At 42.4% G+C, this 19,650-nt stretch overlaps 1 protein-coding gene across 1 annotated transcript in view; it reads right to left on the reverse strand.

The window, feature by feature from the left end:
• Positions 1 to 6,712, reverse strand: part of VWDE (von Willebrand factor D and EGF domains) — a 135,766-nt gene extending 129,054 nt beyond the window's left edge. Inside the window, 2 exon segments of the mRNA XM_030201168.1 lie at positions 114 to 292; positions 6,451 to 6,712. Coding sequence (XP_030057028.1) covers positions 114 to 292; positions 6,451 to 6,529 — 258 coding nt within the window. The 5' untranslated portion in view covers positions 6,530 to 6,712.
• Positions 6,713 to 19,650: the final 12,938 nt, after the last annotated feature.

Below are 19,650 nucleotides of genomic sequence, written 5' to 3' on the forward strand. Positions count from 1 at the left end.
TCTTATTTCACCTTGCCGTCAGTGATCTTACAAACTTATATGATTTTCAAGCTCTCCTTTAAAACTAAGGAAAAGATATTGCATCTCACAGGCAAGATAACTTAGACCAGTACCTCCATGCACTTGGTTGGCATCTTAGCTGGTTTCTCAAAGATCATAAAGCGATACCATCCCGGTGACAGTGAATAGTCACATATTAGATCCTGAATAGCTGATTCTTGCAGTCTTGAGGAGTTAAAATCAACATTTCTGTATGGGTTCTGAAGAATCTGATGTCCTCCAGCATAACATTCTGCAGTTAATAAGAAACATGACATATGAATTAGTTCTCAGATTTGTCTCAGCCATTTCCATCATGTTTTGGATTTCTTTTTGTCTCTATTGGTTACTTCCTAAATTGTGCTTGTCTAAACACAGTAATTGTAGTTTACTATCTTTAATTATGTTAGAGTATATAAGTGTTTTAGGTTCAGACCTACATCTTAACACATCAGACCCCTTTTCCTCTTCATACTATTATCACAATGTATTTTGTGATTCACTTATATTTTCCATCAATAGCATCTTTTGCTCATCCTGTTTCTCAGGCATGATGAAGGGAAAATTGTGAAAGCCAGTCAAGAAATGTAGTAACTTAGGCCAATAAAAAGGAATCAACTTATGTTTCTTTTGATTGTCCGCCTTCATTTCTATACAGAGCAAAGTAAAGATACACATCACCCCAAGCAGGTCATTGCTGTTATTGGTACAATACCATAACATGAGACATTTGACAGTGAACCACATTCATTTCAAACTGCCATAGAGGAATGGGATCCTTATGTCAAAGCAGCACTGTCTATTATCTACCCACCCTTCCAAAAAAAAGGTCCCCAGAACTCACTCCCCTTCCCACCAGAACGTAGAATTCCAGCAGGGGCAGAGGCAATTTCTATTCACTCCTACTTCAGGGTCAAAAGTTTGAAAAACTTGCCAAACAAATCTAATTGATTTCTTTGACTGGGTGATCAGAGAACTAGAGAAAGGACATGCGTTAGATGTAATCTACTTGGATTTCAGCCAGTGGCGTAGCCAAGGGTGGGCCCGGGTGGGCCCAGGTCCACCCACTTTGGGCTCAGGCCCATCCAGTAGCAGCACACCTATGATGTGGCTAGCAGGGATTCCCAAGCCCTACCAGCTGAAAACTCCCAAAAACTGTCCCTCCTGCATACCTTGTAAATAGCAGATCTTTGCCTGCAGCGAGCAGCAACTGATATATGCTGTGGGGCCAACATGAGCAGTGTGTATTAGATGCTGCTCGCTGCTGGTGAAAATATGCTATTTAAAAGATATGCGGGGGGGGGGGGGGGGTGGATATTTGAGAGACCATATGGTATACAAGCGAGAGAGGGAGAGACCAAATCACTTGTGTGACTAGGTGCAGTTCTTCTGCCCACCCATCTTGGGCCCAGGCCCACCCAAAATTGGGTGTCTGGCTACGCCCCTGATTTCAGCAAAGCCTTTCATATAGTTTCTCACAAAAGGCTCCCTAATACACTGAGCAGGCTGAAGTTAGAACCCAAAGAAGTAAACTGAATTGGAAACTGGTTGACTAACAGATGACAGAGGGTGGTGGTGAATGGAATTTGCTTGGAGGAAAGGAAGGTAAGTAGTGGAGTGCCTTTTGAATCATTACTGAGACCAATTTATTTATTTAAAACATTTATTAACTGTTTTATCCTACCAACCTAGGCAGGTTACAATAGAAACATACACTATAAAAATAAACAAAACAGACAAAATTAAAACATAATGAACAAATGGTAAAGTAAAACAATAAAATAACACATCAGGGGTCCTTTTACTAAGGTGCTCTGAAAATGGCCTGCGCTGGTGTAGACACGTGTATTGGATGTGCGCAGGTTCATTTTTCAGCGCACCTGCAAAAAAGGACTTTTTTTTGGCCAAAAATGGCCGTGCAGCAAAATGAAAATTGGCACGCATCCATTTTGGGCCTGATAACTTACCGCCACCCATTGACTTAGTGGTAAGGTTTCACACATTAACTGGGCAGTAATCATCAGCACGCGGACAATGCTGATTACTGCCCGATTGGTGCGTGTAGCGGATGCACGTAAAAAATGAAATTACTGCCCGGGCCACATGGTAGCCGGGCAGTAGTTCAAAATTGACACATGTAGGACACACATATGCGCCTACATGGCTTAGTAAAAGGGCCTCCAAATTAGCAAATAAGATGAAATCCGAGCTCTACTTCTTTACCAATGCATGGATATTTCAGTCAAGATAAGGAATAAGCTTGAGTGACATTGCCAAAGTGTTAGAAGGAAAGATATGTCTTTTTGCGGATGACACGAAGATAGCCAATAGAGTGGACACCATGAAAACATAAGAAGAGATCTACAAAAATTAGAAGAATGGCAGTGAAGAGTGAGACACTTGGGGTATAGAAATTCAAAGAAGGTATATGAGATAGGAGGTGGGTGACTGATAAGCACAGTTCAGGAGAGGAACCTTGGAGCGATACTGGATGATATTCAGCACTATTTAACCAGACAGGAATAGCTCCTGGCCGGTTAAATAGAACTTAACCAGCTATCTGCAAATATTTAGCAGGGGATAGCTGGCTATCTCCCACTGTATATTCATAGTTAGCATATTCTATATATGTCACCTGAAAATCTGTGCAGAAACTGGTACGTATGCCTTGTAGCGCTATAGAAATGATAAGTAGTAGTAGTAGTAGTATTCTATAACAATGCTCTTAATTGGTTAATCAGCTAATCAGCGCTGTTAATTGGATGTTAAAAAGCAATTATCAGCACTAATTGGCATTGAGATTTACGCGGACAACTCACTAAGTATATTCTATAAAGTGGTGTATGTAAATTCTAATTTGCATAGCTGAAAAGGGGACATGGCCATGGGTGGGGCGTGGGTGTTTCTAAAATCTCTGTGCATTATAATAGAATACACCCGATCTCCACTTAATTTGGGCATCAGGATTTATACCAAGTAAAACGTAGCCTAAATGGAATGACCAAATTTTCTAAGAGGTATATAGAACACACCATGTGGCTCATCACATGACTAAATTTGGTCACTTCCACATGGAAAACAAATTACGCCTAGGTTTATTCTCTAATTTAAGTCTATTCTACAAATTTAGGCATACTTTAGAGACTAAGCCTAGGGGTAATTTTTTTCCATGCAGATTTTCAGGCATCATATATAGAATCTAGCCCATAGCGGCTAATCGGCCATATCATGTGATATAGCTGGATAGCTGTAAATATTCAGCTCTTCGCCAGCTAAGTTAAATGGCCATATCAGATGGCATTAGTAGCAGGCCTATCTTTGGTCGCTGTAAACTTAACCAACCAGCGCTGAATATTAAAAAAGAGGGTTAAGTTTATAGCGGCCACCCCCCCCCCCCCCCCCCCAGATATTCAACGTCATTCACCGGAAACAACCTGGTATTAAGTATCTGGGCTTAGCGCCGACCATGGGACCTGGCAACTCCATGGGCTGGGCTATAACATGATTCTTTCAACAAGATGTCAATTCCAGCTCTGTCTCCTTAGTGACCCCCCCCCCCCCCATAAAATCTTCCCACCTCCATCCCCATGCCAGAGCCCATTTTTTGGGGTGGTGGGGGGAGAGCGGGGTCACACAAAAAAACAAACAAACAAAAAACTCACAACATTTTAATTCATTAACAACAATGTTGTTGCAAATGACAGCTCATCCCTACTAGCCACCAAGGATTTGAGGCCCCCCACCTTGGGACAGATGACACAGAGTTAGCAGCACTTTTAAACACATGCTGGTACTACATGAAGGGAGATACTTAGCTACAACTATGGAACGCATTACCAAAAGCCGTGAAAACAATGATCACCTAAATTTCCAGAAAACATTAAAAACTAACCTGTTCAAAAAGGCATACCCTACCGACCCTACTTACTGTAAATGCCTGTACCCTGAAACACAACGAAACCAAAGCTTGTAATGAACATATAACTCTTCCTCTCTACGATTCTCTTCCTCTCTATGATTCCCTAATGTGTCTGTACACACGAACCTTATTCTACCACAACATTACTGTATATGTTCATACCGGAATTGGCGAACACCTTTACGGTACTATGTAAGCCACAGTGAGCCTGCAAATAGGTGGGGAAATGTGGGATACAAATGTAACAAATAAAATGAAAAATAAATACAAATGCAGATGTGTCAGGAGTTCATTTGCACTCATAACTGAATGCCATGAAAAGCAGCCACTAACTCTTGATTTTTTTTTTTTTTTTTGCAGCTTAGTACATCAGCTACTATGACAATATGCCTTGATATAATGGTACTGATTGACAAAATATGGGTCCCCTACCTACTTCCCAGAAAAGTCTTTAGAGATGCAATTTAAATTGAAAAGCATTAGAGAAGCAGATAATCTTCACTTGTTATCTTCCAGATACCAGTTTCTGATAGGATTAAAAACAACCTCAGGAAAACAGTTGAAACTGAAAGGTTTCTCTTTGTTCACACAGTCAAGGAAGCTAACCCTATAGACTGCTTAAGGCAGCAGCATGGGGGCTGCAGAGAGCAGCTGCATATAAAGCAAAACAATGGCCCTGACAGTCAACAACTCAAAGACAGTATCTATCTATCTATCTATCTATCTATCTATCTATCTATCTATCTATCTATCTATCTATCTATCTATCTATCTATCTATCATCTATCTATCTATCTATCTATCTCTCTCTCTCTCTCTCTCTCTCTCTCTATATATATATATACAGTGCAATCCACTTAAGTGAAGGGTCTGGGACCAAAGAAATACATGCAGTTAACCGGAGCGTGCACTTAACCGTTGTGACCCAAAGAAGCTTGACATCTGATAAACATATGTGCAGTACTGTTCATTATTATATATACAGTATACAGTCTCGGTTAACTGACATTAGGCTGAAATCAGTGCTGATTAAGCGTATTCTATAATCAACACCTAAATTTAGGCGCCGATTATAGAATACGCTTAGTTGATATTTCAGCGCCTAAATCTGCTTGCATCCATTTACACAAACTATGGCCGGCAGGTATATTTAGACGCACTGGGCCATATTCTACAACTAGGTGCCTAAATTTCAAAATGACCACAAAACACCCATTTCCCCGCCTATAACCATGCTCCTTTTTGCCTGTGTGTGTTGGAATTTTGCCACACATCATTACAGAATACTCTTAGCGAGTTGTGTGCCTAAATTGTAATCAGTGCCAATTAGTGCTCATTATTGCTTGTTAAGTGCTCATATCAGCACTCATTAACTTGTTAAGCCAATTAATTTATGTTCGGTGTTATAGAATCCACGCCAATTTTGGCACCTAAATCTAAGCGCACTATATAGAATCTGGGGGATAGTGGCTAATTGGCTATCTGTGAATATTCAAGCACTGGCTGGCTAAGTTTATCAGGCAAATCAGACTGCCTAAATAGCAGTCCTATCGTTGGCCACTATAAATGCAACCGGCCAGCGCTGAATATAGTCAACCAAAAAAACTCCAGATGTTCAATGCTGGTCACCAGAAACAGCCTGGCATTGAATTTCTGAGGTCAGCGCCGTCGGTGGTAGCTAACCGCGCTGCCTGCCACTGGCTGAATATCGGGAGGAGGGGGGGAGGGAAGTGTACAAAGGTGAACAGCATGTCTTTAAACAGACTGACAGGACATGTCAGCACAACTTTAGTTTACAGGATACTTTCCAAAATTAATTTACTTAACGTGTGCTCACCACTGCACATTTCAAGGAAAAACAACAACACTTTCAATCAAAACCTGAACTGAATCTCATCCCCCGATCTAGCAGAGAAGATTAAGTTTTCTCCACTGTATAAATGGGTGCCTACACGAAGCGAAAACTTTAATATACTACTACTACTACTATTTAGCATTTCTATAGCGCTACAAGGCGTACGCAGCGCTGCACAAACATAGAAGAAAGACAGTCCCTGCTCAAAGAGCTTACAATCTAATAGACAAAAAATAAAGTAAGCAAATCAAATCAATTAATGTGTACAGGAAGGAGGAGAGGAGGGTAGGTGGAGGCGACTGGTGTTACAAGTGGTTACGAGTCAATAGCAATGTTAAAGAGGTGGGCTTTCAGTCTAGATTTAAAGGTGGCCAAGGATGGGGCAAGACGTAGGGGCTCAGGAAGTTTATTCCAGGCGTAGGGTGCAGCGAGACAGAAGGCGCGAAGTCTGGAGCTGGCATGTGGAGTCCTTTAGAAATGTACCAGGGTTAAGAAAACAGTCTATTCATATGCCAAATGTCAAACTACCCCCCCCCCCCCCCCCCGTACATACAAAAAACTAACTGCGGAAAGCTGGTTTAAGACACAAGGGCTCAGATCCATGCATCTCTCAGTGCAGATCCAACTCTGCTCTTACCTTGATGACAGCATGCTGCCTGCAGGCTCATCACTGCAACCCAAACAGCTAAGAAACCCTCTCCCACACTGACTGCCATAGCCAGGCTGACTTCAGACAGGGCTTCCTTCTACTCAATGGATGTCCTGTTATTTCCACTTTTTTTTTTTAACTCCTTTAGTGCCTAGGTGGATTAAAGCAGTTTAATTTAAGACTTTGCAGTCTCTGTGGAGAGCAAAGTGGTGTAATGCTGGAAGATAGCAGCTACAAGCCAGGAACCAGATGCACACACAGAACTGTTCTGGGAGGGATGACTGGTGAATTTAATTAACAAAAATCTTGTGGGAGGGCTAGAAGCCAGAAAGTATCAGAGGGTGGTGCAAGGCTGAAGGAGTACCTAATATCTGAGCATTGGCCCTGGATACAGTAGACAGAAGCAACACCAGAGGCATAAGACTCCAGTTCTCATACTAAAGGAAGAAAAGAAGATTTTTTTTCTTGGACAATCAATAAAAAAAAATGTGCAGGTCTATAAACAACAACAAAAAAATTGTCAAACCACAAATAAATACAGGATCAACATGACAGGCTTGCCCAACTCCCTTTCCACAAACACCATATAGCAATAGAACATTGTAGGTTTCTCCATTAATAATATGACTTAAAATGCAATATTCACAATACATACAGGAGAGTAGCTATCTTATAACTTTAAATTAATAAAACAGTTCTATACATTTTTGCAGTGGGCTGAAACATAAGTTAAACATCCATTTCAATTTATACCTGTTGATGCAGAGGAGAGGGGAGAGGGAGTGTGGCTGGAAGGCTTTTTGTTAGGGGGGGGGGGGTGGTTTTGTGTCCTTATTTACGGATAAAATTTGAAAATGAAAGGACAAAAATAAAGGGACCCTTTTACTAAAGACTGTTAAGCACTTAGGCTAGATTCTATATTTAGTACCTAAAAATTTGGAACTGAAAAATAACCGCTTAAATGGTATTCTATCAGCCATGCCTAAAGTTTGGCGTGGTTTACAGAACAAAAGCTTAAGTGGAGGCTTACATGTAAATTTAGGAGTGGCCATTTGAACTATCAAAAACCTTGCCAGTGGGTCTGTATGACTTGTTACAGTTTTACAATGCTGCACCAGAACATGCAAGATTGGAAGGTGCTGTCATTTAAAATGAAATAAGTGATATTAATGATGGAATAAAAAAGTATGAATGAAATGCTTTTTTCTATTTTATTTTATTGTACTTGTGTTCCATGAGTCCCTTCACACACATCCTACTAGCCTAAGGGTTAGTGCAGTGGATTTGATAACCAGGAGAACTGGGTTTGCATTCCCACTTCTTCTCCTTGTGACTCTGGGCAAGTCACTTAACCATCCATTGCCCCAGGTACAAAATAAGTACCTTTATATCATTTTAAACTGCTTTGATTGTACCAAAAAAGGTGGTATATCAAATTCCATCCCTTGCTATGGTTATATATGTCAAGCTTGGGTTTTCTGTAAGGAGGAATGATAACTTGTCACTCTTGCAAGACCACTGCTAGTTTCCAAAATAGTGCCATTTTTTGTTTGACAGATTCTATACAATAGATTCTACCATACAAGAAAATGGTGACAGCCTTGGGTCTGCTGGCACCATTTTGAAAGCTAACAGCAGTGGAAGAAGAGGGATAGGGGAATGTTCCTACACTTCAACCTTCCCTCTAAGATGTATGTGAGCTCACTGCCTGTACTCTTACTGTTAGGGGACATTGCAGCAATCTCATGGTTTCAATCATAGAGCAGGAATATACTGTGGGACTCCCAGGGACCTGCCTGCCCTGTGAAATTGAAACCATGATATTGCGGCACTATCTTTAATGGTAAAAAGGTGAGTGGGGGATTTCTTGCACCTTAGAGGCAATGTTGCTGCCCGTAGAAGAACCGTGGGCATCTTGGACAAGGGGGCCATATTGGCCATATTGGTAGCATTTGGGGGGAGGTTACTTTTTTTTTTCATTTCCTTAAAATTAAACAAAGGAAATGGAAAAAAATAAAAAACAACAACAACAATGTGAGTGCATAGCCCTGCTGCATGTCCCCTACATATAGTGAAGTCCCTCCCCCCCTGCTCACTCATAAAGATTTATTGAAGCCTCCACCCACCCATAAAGAAATGGTCTGCCAGGTTTAGCACAGATTTGCAATAGAATAAACAGGCCTAACATTCCAGTCAGAAACACTTTGAAGCAGCATGCTTAATGCTTTTGATGTTGTGCTCTGATCTCCTTTTTGCTTGTACTCTCTCTTTGTTTCTTCTCTACTCCACAAAATGAGAAGCTGTCAATCACATTTCTAGGTTAGGAAGAAGGAGTTTTTCTGGAAACTACAAAGGTTCACAGTACAATTCTTGAAGACTGAATATGTCCTTAAGACAAGCTGCTTTAATGACTTTGCTTAGCAGATGACAATGACTATTAGCAGGCAAAAGATGAATGGCTCATAGGTAAACATCCTTGTTTGTTTTTCCACAGATGCTCCAAATAGCATCTATTCAAAATCTTGAAGGCTTCCAGCCCTTGAAAAATCAAAGGTTTTGATTACTTATGCCTTAGGACACTGATAAGACTGACAAGAGTCTGGCCAGATAGATACATTGCCTAGCAGGACATTTGTTTTTTTTTCTTCCTCTGAATAAAAATGGTGCAGATACACCCTCTATATAACATAGAAATGTTAATTTTCTGGGGAAAACTTTAACCCTCTAAGTACTTCATCTTCAGAGATCAATTTGTTTATTGTCATGTCCAATCCTTATGAAATTTTATACAGTGGGTGGTTTGTGGCAATATCCTGAAAAGGCAACATTTCAGACCCAGGAACAAAAGAGTTATTAAGGTTCTCCTACTGATGGGGTGAAATTGTCCCTCCTTGCTAAATGCTAACTTAAGAAAACAAGCACACATCAGCACCCTCCAATCTGAGAGCCAAAAATTTATAATACAGAAGACTGCCTCCTTAGAACCACTTGGGGTGGGCTCCCAAATCCTTCCATAATGTTAGGCAGGTAGTTGTGCCTGGCTCACTTGATCAAGCCTTCTTATAACTGATACAGAATACAGCCTAAAATGGATGTTATGTTCAATCAAAGGCTAAATACTGGATGAGATTAGTAAGCAATAAGTAGCACAGTAGTGGGGTTAGAAAAGTAAAAAGTCATAAGAGGAGCAGCAACACAGCAGGACGCATTAACATTCCCACAAGAGAAAGGGAATTGATATACTGCCTTTCTGTGGTTTTTGCAACTACATTCAAAATGGTTTACGTGGAGGGACATTTTCAAAAGAAATGTCTAAGTCTGAATTTGGGCGTTTTACAAAGACATCCAAATTCCAAACCAGGAAGATGGTCATTTTCAAAAAAGATGGACGTCCATCTTTTGTGTTCGAAAATACCATGGACGTCCTGTGATTTCGATGTTTTGTGATTTGGACGTCTATGATTTTCGGCCATTTTCAGGAAAAAAAAACGTCCAAGTGTAAAACGTCCAAAGTCAAGCCATGGGACGTAGGAGGAGCCAGCATTTTTACTAGACTGGTTCCCCTGACATCCCAGGACAGCAATTGGGCACCCTAGGGGACCCTGCAGTGGACTTCATAAAATGCTCCCATGTACACATCTGCCATTGCTCCCTTACCTTGTGTGCTGAGCCCCTCAACCCCCCCAAAACTCATTATTCCCCCCAAAACTTATTATCCCCTTACGGGTGAAGGGGGCACCTATATGTGGGTACAGTGGGTTTCTGTTGAGTTTTGGAGGGCTTACAGTTTCTTTCACAAGTGTAATAGGTAGGGGGTGGGGTTTGGGCCTGGGTCCACCTGTCTGAAGTGCACTGCACCTACTACTACACTACTCCAGGGACCGGCATGCTGCTGTCATGGACCTGAGTATGACATCTGAGGCTGGCAAGTAATATTTTTAATCACGTTTTTTGAGGGTGGGAGGGGGTTAGTGACCACTGGGGGAGTAAGGGGAGGCCATCCATGATTCCCACCAGTGGTCATCTGGTCATTTGGGGCACCTTTTTGTGCCTTATTCATAAGAAAAACAGGTCTAGCTCAAAATATGATATGTAAAACAACTGTTGATCCCTGGAATAGGAGTGGAATTCTGTTTGACTGTTACCATCTTCACTGCTTAATCTAAGATAAATATATCACAGCTGTTGATCATAGAAACTTGACAGCTTGAAGGATATTGGGGTCCTTTTACTAAGGTGAGCTGAAAAATGGACTGCAGTAATGTAGGTGCGTGTTTTGGGCGCATGCAGATTCATTTTTCAGCGTGCCTGCAAAAAATGCCTTTTTAACATTTTTGCTGAAAATGGACATGCGGCAAAATAAAAATTGGTGCATGTCGATTTGGGGTCTGAGACCTTACTGCCAGCCATTGACTTAACGGTAAGGTCTCACATGTTAACCGGATGGTAATGACCTACGTGCACCAAATGCCACCAGGTGTGCATAGCGGACATGCACCAGAAAATAAACATTATTTTTTGGACGCGTCTATCAGACGTGCGCCAAAAATGAAATTACCACAAAAGCCAGGCGGTAACTCCAAATTGATGCACGTTGGGCGCAAGTAGACACTTACGCGGCTTAGTAAAAGGGCCCCTTTGTTCCTTATCCAAGTTAGTTTTCGCGGTCTTCTCTTTTTGGTTTTCATACATTCACTAAGGAAAGGGGCCAAAGAATGAGTAGAAGTACATCAGGGGTGGAGTTTAAGGGGCAAAGAATTGGAAACCAGCAGTCAGGGATGGAAGGAGGGAGGGATGGAGTAAGTACATGGAGTTGGGGGAACTAGAATGGGATTAGATCCATGTAACGTGTAACATAGTAGATGACGGCAGAAAAAGACCTGCACGGTCCATCCAGCCTGCCCAACAAGATAAACTCATATGTGCTACTTTTTGTGTAAACCCTACTTTGATTTGTACCTGTCCTCTTTAATGCTTGCTGCTAGAGAAGTATGTGATTCATGGATTAATAGCAATTGTATTTTGTCAGGTTAAGGTCCATATTTTTACCAGCCTCCCCTAACTCAAACTTCTTATTGACAAACGTACCCTGGCTCTAACTCTCCCACATCTGCTGAACATTTTCCATTAATTACAGAGGGCTTGTTAGGTTTTCTGTTCTGCTCTTGAATTTGGACCCCGGCCCTGTGCCTACTGGCCCTGGTTATGTGCTCTGATCAATCTTGTCAAATCCTTGATTAGTTAGGCCTTCCCTTTGGATCATTACATGTAGTAACATGACGTAGTTGATGATGGCAGATAAAGACCTGCATGGTCCCTCCAGTCTGCCCAACAAGATAACAACATACTTTATATGTATACCTGACCATGATTTGTCCTTACCATTTTCAGGGCATAGATGTAGAAGAATGCCTTTATTTTATTTAATATAAAACAGTATTCCAATATTAACTTTCCCACAGATGCTGCATACAGTATGTAATGTACCACTTGAGGACATCATGGATTTTTATTTATTTATTTCCTTTTAGGAGCAACTCCATGGATAAATAATGGTATTTACCTGTATAGATTCCATACACATGTAAATGGTGATTTCAGAAAGCTGGTATTTATACATGAAGACCCATTCCATGCCATGGTTTTAGGGGCTCTTGTACTAAGCTGTGGTAAAAAGTGGTCCGTGCTAGTGTGGGCGCGTGAAAATGTCACAAGCTGGAGCCATTTTTTACCATAGTGGGTAAAAAGGCCTTTTTTTAAAATGGGGTCATACATGGCCATACACTACAATTAAAAGTAGCATGCGGCTATTTACTTCCTGAGCTCTTATCACCACCTATTTATTGGCGGTAAGGGCTCACGTATTACTCGTACAGTAATCAGGCAGCGCAACAATGTGGGCTACACTTCCGATTACTGCTGGGAACATCCCCCACATTAAAAAATAGAAAATAAGTTTCTACCATGGGAAACTGCATGCGCCAACTTTAGAATTATTGCTGGGTGCCTACGCTACCCCGGCGGTAGTGCCGTTGTCAAGCGCTACCCACGCATTAGCCCTACTGCTGTGTAGTAAAAGGGTCCCTTTGCAGGGGCGTGGTGGAATCACAGTGTGGATATGCCTTGGGTGGGACAAAAAAGCTAGACATATGTTTCTCCATTTTACAAATGGAACTCAGCTACAAGGGAAGAAACGTATAACAACATAAAAAACAAGAAAGAAAAAGCATTGTTAGTGTGTAGCGTTAGAGAGACAATGAATCAGAAGAAGAGTATCAATATTCAGCCATAAAGTAGTGAACAATAAAGTCCTTTAAAGAGTCTGTAAATAGTGTTCCAACGGTTCCCAAAGTTTCTCTTTATAGAGAATTGTATACTGCTTTTCAGCTATAGAACATTCTAGTTTTTGATACTGTAAGACTGAGTTCCACCAAAAATGGAGGTTAAGCAGGTGAGCTTATTTCCAATTAAGTAGAATATGCTTCTGTGCTACCGTGAGTAAGATGTTCAATAACTTTGCTTGAGAAGAGGAGGAGAGATTTAATTGCTGTGAACATGATTTAAATGATATTATCGTAGTTCACAGTCCAGCGAAAGGATTTTCTGTATTATAGGCCAAATTGATTGCCAGAACTTAAGCACATGTTCACACTCATAATTCGATTGTAAGCTCTGTCGAGCAGAGACTGTCTCTTCATGTTCAAGTGTACAGCGCTGCGTACGTCTAGTAGTGCTATAGAAATGATAAGTAGTAGTAGTAGTAGTAAATGAACCCATTGGTTTTTCTACCAACAAAAAGGCAGACATAAATTTTTTAAAACTGCTTGGCACATGTTAATGTGGAAGCTACTAGTTTGTGCAGCTTATTTTTTCTTAAGTACGGGGTCCTTTTACTAAGGTGCGCTGAAAATGGTATTTTTTAGAACACCTACAAAAAAGCCTTTTTTTGCCGAAAATGGATGTGCGGCAAAATGAAAATTGCCGCTCATCCATTTTGGGTCTGAGACCTTACCACAAGCCATTGACCTAGCGGTAAGGTCTCAAGTGGTAATCAGGCTGTAATGGTCTACGTGTGTCAAATTCCCCTATCAGGCTCATTTTCGAAAGAGAAGGGCGTCCAAAAAGCGACACAAAAGATACATGGGCTTCCCAGTGAAAGAAGGTCGCCCAGATCCAATAATTGAACCAGGGCCATAAGAACGTCCTCAGCGCCAGGACGCCCATCTATGCTCATCCCCACAGGGGGCGTGTTAGGGGCGGCGTTACAAGATGGGCGCCTCCACCGTATAACGGCTAGTGAAATGAGTTTGCATGGGCAGAAACATGGGCGTCCTTAGTTAGACCTGAAATAAAAGCGACCAGGCTAAGGGGGAAGTCGTCTTTAGACCTATTTGCGATTCTGTGGAGTTGGAGAGTGGTGAGATCGTTGTTGGCAGAGAAAGTTGAGAGTTGTTCAGTACCCTGTTACTTTTTTTTTTTTGTAAATTTATGAGAAGTCTATATTAAGCTACCTATGTCTGTGTCCCTGTTTTGCTGCTATATCTGCCCGTCAGTATGCTGGGGCTGGTGGCCAAGACCAGCTTCTGTGTCTGACTGGTGTCATCACCTGCACAGCAAAAGGGGCGGAAGTGTGTTGCTTAAAATAACCCAGTTTTGTTTTGCAGCATTCATATACATAGCCCCACATGTGAAGACCTAGGAAACAGATGATGAAGAATGGCATTAGCAGGTAATCACAGATGGAGAAGAGGAATAGATTGCACTTTAGAGAATGATGTGCAAGAGAGCCACACAGTCAGATGGGGTAGACATAGAACTGTGGAAGGAGTGTAGAGGTCACAGTGAAATTACATTTGTGGGTGGGTGACTGTTTTGGTGCCATTGTACCAATGCGATGCAAAGAATCCAAAATACTGAGAAGGGCCCTTAAATACTATCACAGGAATGCCCATGTAAGAACGTGATGGGTGTCCCTGAGATAGGCATCCTAATTTCGATTATTGATAAAATCCCTAAACGTCCCCAGCTGCTCTGGCGGTTTGAACATCCCCATTTAGATTATGGGTGGGGGAACTATGGATGTCCCCAGCTGCTCTGTGTTTTGGATGCCCTAATTTTGATTATGTGTGAAAAAGTTAAACGTCCCCAGCTGCTCTTCCGGTTTGGAAGTTTAAATTCCCTTTATTGTTGCCTCTTTAAAACGGCTTTCTCTGTGCTTGCACTTTAAAGGTTTTTCTTTAGATCATGGGGTGGTATTTTTAAGCATTTTACCTTTATTTATAGTAAACCTTGTTTTTGCCACTGTATGCTTTTGTAGACCTGTTTGTTTTTTTCGTCTAATTTTTTTTTTTTTTTTTGGGGGGGGGGGGGGGGTAGGATACCTTTTGGGCAATTCTTAAAAGATAACTGGTGTGTGGGTTTTGTACCTTTCCTTTCAAAAGGTTTCTGGCTGGGTGTTAGCTGGCAGCTTAGCATATACTCTGCATTTTCTGCATCTGACCAACTCTCCATCCACTACCCTCCAGGAGCTGCTTGTTGTGTTTGATGTGGTCCCTCACTGACCCCCATTCTCTCTCCTTAGTTGAAACAGCCAGCCTCTGCCCCCTTGGAGCAAACAGATTGGTGTTCCTTTTGGCAATTTCTGGCACCACAAGTTCAAGGTAAGCTCATACCTCTCAGCCACCTCTTCTCCTTCTGCTAGCCTATGTAGGTGCTAAACAAACACTTCCTGCATCTTGCACTGCAGCTGGTCAACAAGATTGCAAGGGACAGCAGTGGACTCTGATACACTGGACTATGATACTGATGATTGTTTCTACCCAGTTCATTGTACAGATGTCTTGTTCTCTATTGGACACACTCAGTTGTGCCTGCCTGTGGGGGTGGGGGAGGGGAAGAGGCCCTGAGAATGGATGTGTGCATCCCTCATGGTCAAGGGCTCCCCATTCTCTCTATGTTCTCTGCATTCAAACCTTACCTCTATTTTCACCAGGTTTGCTGGTGGTTGCTGTGCAGTGGTGAAAGGAGACACCACTTGTTGCTGCATCAGGGCTGTACTGTGTGCTTGCAGGTCACACCATAGACCCTCGATGCTAGGCTCCAGCCGTTGGAGCTGCTGTACCACTTCCCGTTGGGCCTGTACTGCTCCACGGTAAGTTCCATTCTTCTTTATGTGGTGTAAAATGGTGTAATGCTATCATATTTAGATAGACCACAAATTAAGATCTTAGGTATTCGGGTTGGTAGTTCAATCTCTATGGAATCACAGGTCAACACACTAGTTAAGAAATGTTTCTTTTTAATGAAGAAATTACGCAGTATTCGGAAATATTTTGGATTACATCAGTTTGAGTGCTTAATACTATCTTTTACTATCTTATCATGATTACTGTAATTCATTGTATTCGGGCTGTGCTAAGTCCATCGAGCCCAGCATCCTGTCCACGACAGTGGCCAATCCAGGCCAAGGGCACCTAGCAAGCTTCCCAAACTTACAAACATTCTATGCATGTTATTCCCAGAATTGTGGATTTTTCCCAAGTCCATTTAGTAGCGGTTTATGGACTTGTCCTTTAGGAAACCGTCTAACCCCTTTTTAAACTCTTCCAAGCTAACCGCCTTCACCACGTTCTCCGGCAATGAATTTCAGAGTTTAATTATGCGTTGGGTAAAGAAAAATTTTCCCGATTTGTTTTAAATTTACTACACTGTAGTTTCATCGCATGCCCCCTAGTCCTAGTATTTTTGGAAAGCGTGAACAGACGTTTCACATCCACCTGTTCCACTCCACTCATTATTTTATATACAGTGGGGGAAATAAGTATTTGATCCCTTGCTGATTTTGTAAGTTTGCCCACTGACAAAGACATGAGCAGCCCATAATTGAAGGGTAGGTTATTGGTAACAGTGAGAGATAGCACATCACAAATTAAATCCGGAAAATCACATTGTGGAAAGTATATGAATTTATTTGCATTCTGCAGAGGGAAATAAGTATTTGATCCCTCTGGCAAACAAGACCTAATACTTGGTGGCAAAACCCTTGTTGGCAAGCACAGCGGTCAGACGTCTTCTGTAGTTGATGATGAGGTTTGCACACATGTCAGGAGGAATTTTGGTCCACTCCTCTTTGCAGATCATCTCTAAATCATTAAGAGTTCTGGGCTGTCGCTTGGCAACTCGCAGCTTCAGCTCCCTCCATAAGTTTTCAATGGGATTAAGGTCTGGTGACTGGCTAGGCCACTCCATGACCCTAATGTGCTTCTTCCTGAGCCACTCCTTTGTTGCCTTGGCTGTATGTTTTGGGTCATTGTCGTGCTGGAAGACCCAGCCACGACTCATTTTTAAGGCCCTGGCGGAGGGAAGGAGGTTGTCACTCAGAATTGTACGGTACATGGCCCCATCCATTCTCCCATTGATGCGGTGAAGTAGTCCTGTGCCCTTAGCAGAGAAACACCCCCAAAACATAACATTTCCGCCTCCATGCTTGACAGTGGGGACGGTGTTCTTTGGGTCATAGGCAGCATTTCTCTTCCTCCAAACACGGCGAGTTGAGTTCATGCCAAAGAGCTCAATTTTTGTCTCATCTGACCACAGCACCTTCTCCCAATCACTCTCGGCATCATCCAGGTGTTCACTGGCAAACTTCAGACGGGCCGTCACATGTGCCTTCCGGAGCAGGGGGACCTTGCGGGCACTGCAGGATTGCAATCCGTTATGTCGTAATGTGTTACCAATGGTTTTCGTGGTGACAGTGGTCCCAGCTGCCTTGAGATCATTGACAAGTTCCCCCCTTGTAGTTGTAGGCTGATTTCTAACCTTCCTCATGATCAAGGATACCCCACGAGGTGAGATTTTGCGTGGAGCCCCAGATCTTTGTCGATTGACAGTCATTTTGTACTTCTTCCATTTTCTTACTATGGCACCAACTTGTTGTCTCCTTCTCGCCCAGCGTCTTACTGATGGTTTTGTAGCCCATTCCAGCCTTGTGCAGGTGTATGATCTTGTCCCTGACATCCTTAGACAGCTCCTTGCTCTTGGCCATTTTGTAGAGGTTAGAGTCTGACTGATTCACTGAGTCTGTGGACAGGTGTCTTTCATACAGGTGACCATTGCCGACAGCTGTCTGTCATGCAGGTAACGAGTTGATTTGGAGCATCTACCTGGTCTGTAGGGGCCAGATCTCTTACTGGTTGGTGGGGGATCAAATACTTATTTCCCTCTGCAGAATGCAAATAAATTCATATACTTTCCACAATGTGATTTTCCGGATTTAATTTGTGATGTGCTATCTCTCACTGTTACCAATAACCTACCCTTCAATTATGGGCTGCTCATGTCTTTGTCAGTGGGCAAACTTACAAAATCAGCAAGGGATCAAATACTTATTTCCCCCACTGTACCTCTATCATGTCTCCCCTCAGCCTTCTCTTCTCTAAGCTGAAAAGCCCTAGCCTCCTTAGTCTTTCTTCATAGGGAAGTCGTCCCATCTCCGTTATCATTTTAGTCGTCTTCGCTGCACCTTTTCCAATTCCAGTATATCTTTGTTGAGATGCAGCGACCAGAATTGAACACAATACTCAAGGTGTGGTTGCACCATGGAGCGATATATCGGCATTACAACATCCTCACACCTGTTTTCCATACCTTTCCCAATAATACCCAACATTCTATTCGCTTTCCGAGCCGCAGCGGCACACTGAGCAGAACGTTTCAGTGTATTATCTACGACGACACCCAGATCCCTTTCTTGGTCTGTAACTCCTAACGTGGAACCTTGCATGATGTAGTAATAATTCGGGTTCTTTTTTCATACATGCATCACCTTGCACTTGCTCACATTAAACGTCATCTGCCATTTAGCCGCCCAGTCTCCCAGTCTCGTAAGGTCCTTCTGTAATTTTTCACAATCCTGTCGCGAGTTAATGACTTTGAATAACTTTGTGTCATCAGCAAATTTAATTACCTCGCTAGTTACTCCCATCTCTAAATCATTTATAAATATATTAAAAAGCAGAGGTCCTAGCACAGACCCCTGAGGAACCCCACTATTTTCGAACAGAGAATCTCTACATATTCCCTGTTCAAAAATACGTGTCCCTGTTCAAAAATACATGTGAGATGGGCATCCATTTATTTATTTAATTTATTTTGTTACATTTGTATCCCACATTTTCCCACCTATTTGTAGGCTCAATATGGCTTACATAGTTCTGAAGAAGCGCTTGCGGACTCCAGTGTAGATAAATACAAAGTGATGTTGATGGGGTGTTGATAGTTGTGGGGTGGGCAGCATTGTGTTGGGATGAGAGTATGAGACAGTGTGTTTTTTCTTTATTGAGTTTTAGTTGAAATGCATTAGCCCAAGAGTCATTTGGGATTTTCAGACATGCATATCACTATTCTGATTTCTGACTTGCCCCTCTATGTTACTATCAGGCTTATTTTCGAAAGAGGATGCCCATCTTTCGATAGAAATCAGAAGATGGGCGTCCTTCTCCCAGGGTTGCCCAAATCAGCATAATCGAAAGCCGATTTTGGGCATCCCCAACTGCTTTCCGTCGCAGGGATGACCAAAGTTCCCGGGGGCGTGTCGGAGGCATAGCGAAGGAGGAATTTAGGTGTGCCTAACATATGGGTGTCTTTGACCCATAATTGAAAAAAGAAGGGCATCCCTGACGAGCACTTGGACAACTTTAGTTGGTCCTTTTTTTGTTACAACCAAGCCACGAAAAGATGCCCTAAATGACCAGATGACCACTGGAGGGAATCGGGGATGGCCTCCCCTTACTCCCCCAGTGGTCACTAACCCCACCCCACCCTCAAAAAAATTCTTTAAAAATATTTTTTCCAGCCTGTATGCCAGCCTCAAATGTCATACTCAGTTCCATCGTAGCAGTATACAGGTCCCTGGAGCAGTTTTAGTGGGTGGGTGCATTTCAGACAGGCGGACCCAGGCCCACCCCCCCTACCTGTTACACTTGTGGTGGTAAATGTGAGCCCTCCAAAACCCACCAGAAACCCACTGTACCCACATCTATGTGCCCCCTTCACCCATAAGGGCTATGGTAGTGGTGTACAGTTGTGGATAGTGGGTTTTTGTTTGGGGGGGGGATTGGAGGGCTGAGCACACACTTTAAGGGAGCTATGCACCTGGGAGCAATTTCTGAAGTCCACTGCAGTGCCCCC

The sequence above is a fragment of the Microcaecilia unicolor genome, chromosome 1 (assembly GCF_901765095.1).
Source record: "Microcaecilia unicolor chromosome 1, aMicUni1.1, whole genome shotgun sequence".
Classification (NCBI taxonomy): Eukaryota; Metazoa; Chordata; class Amphibia; order Gymnophiona; family Siphonopidae; genus Microcaecilia; species Microcaecilia unicolor.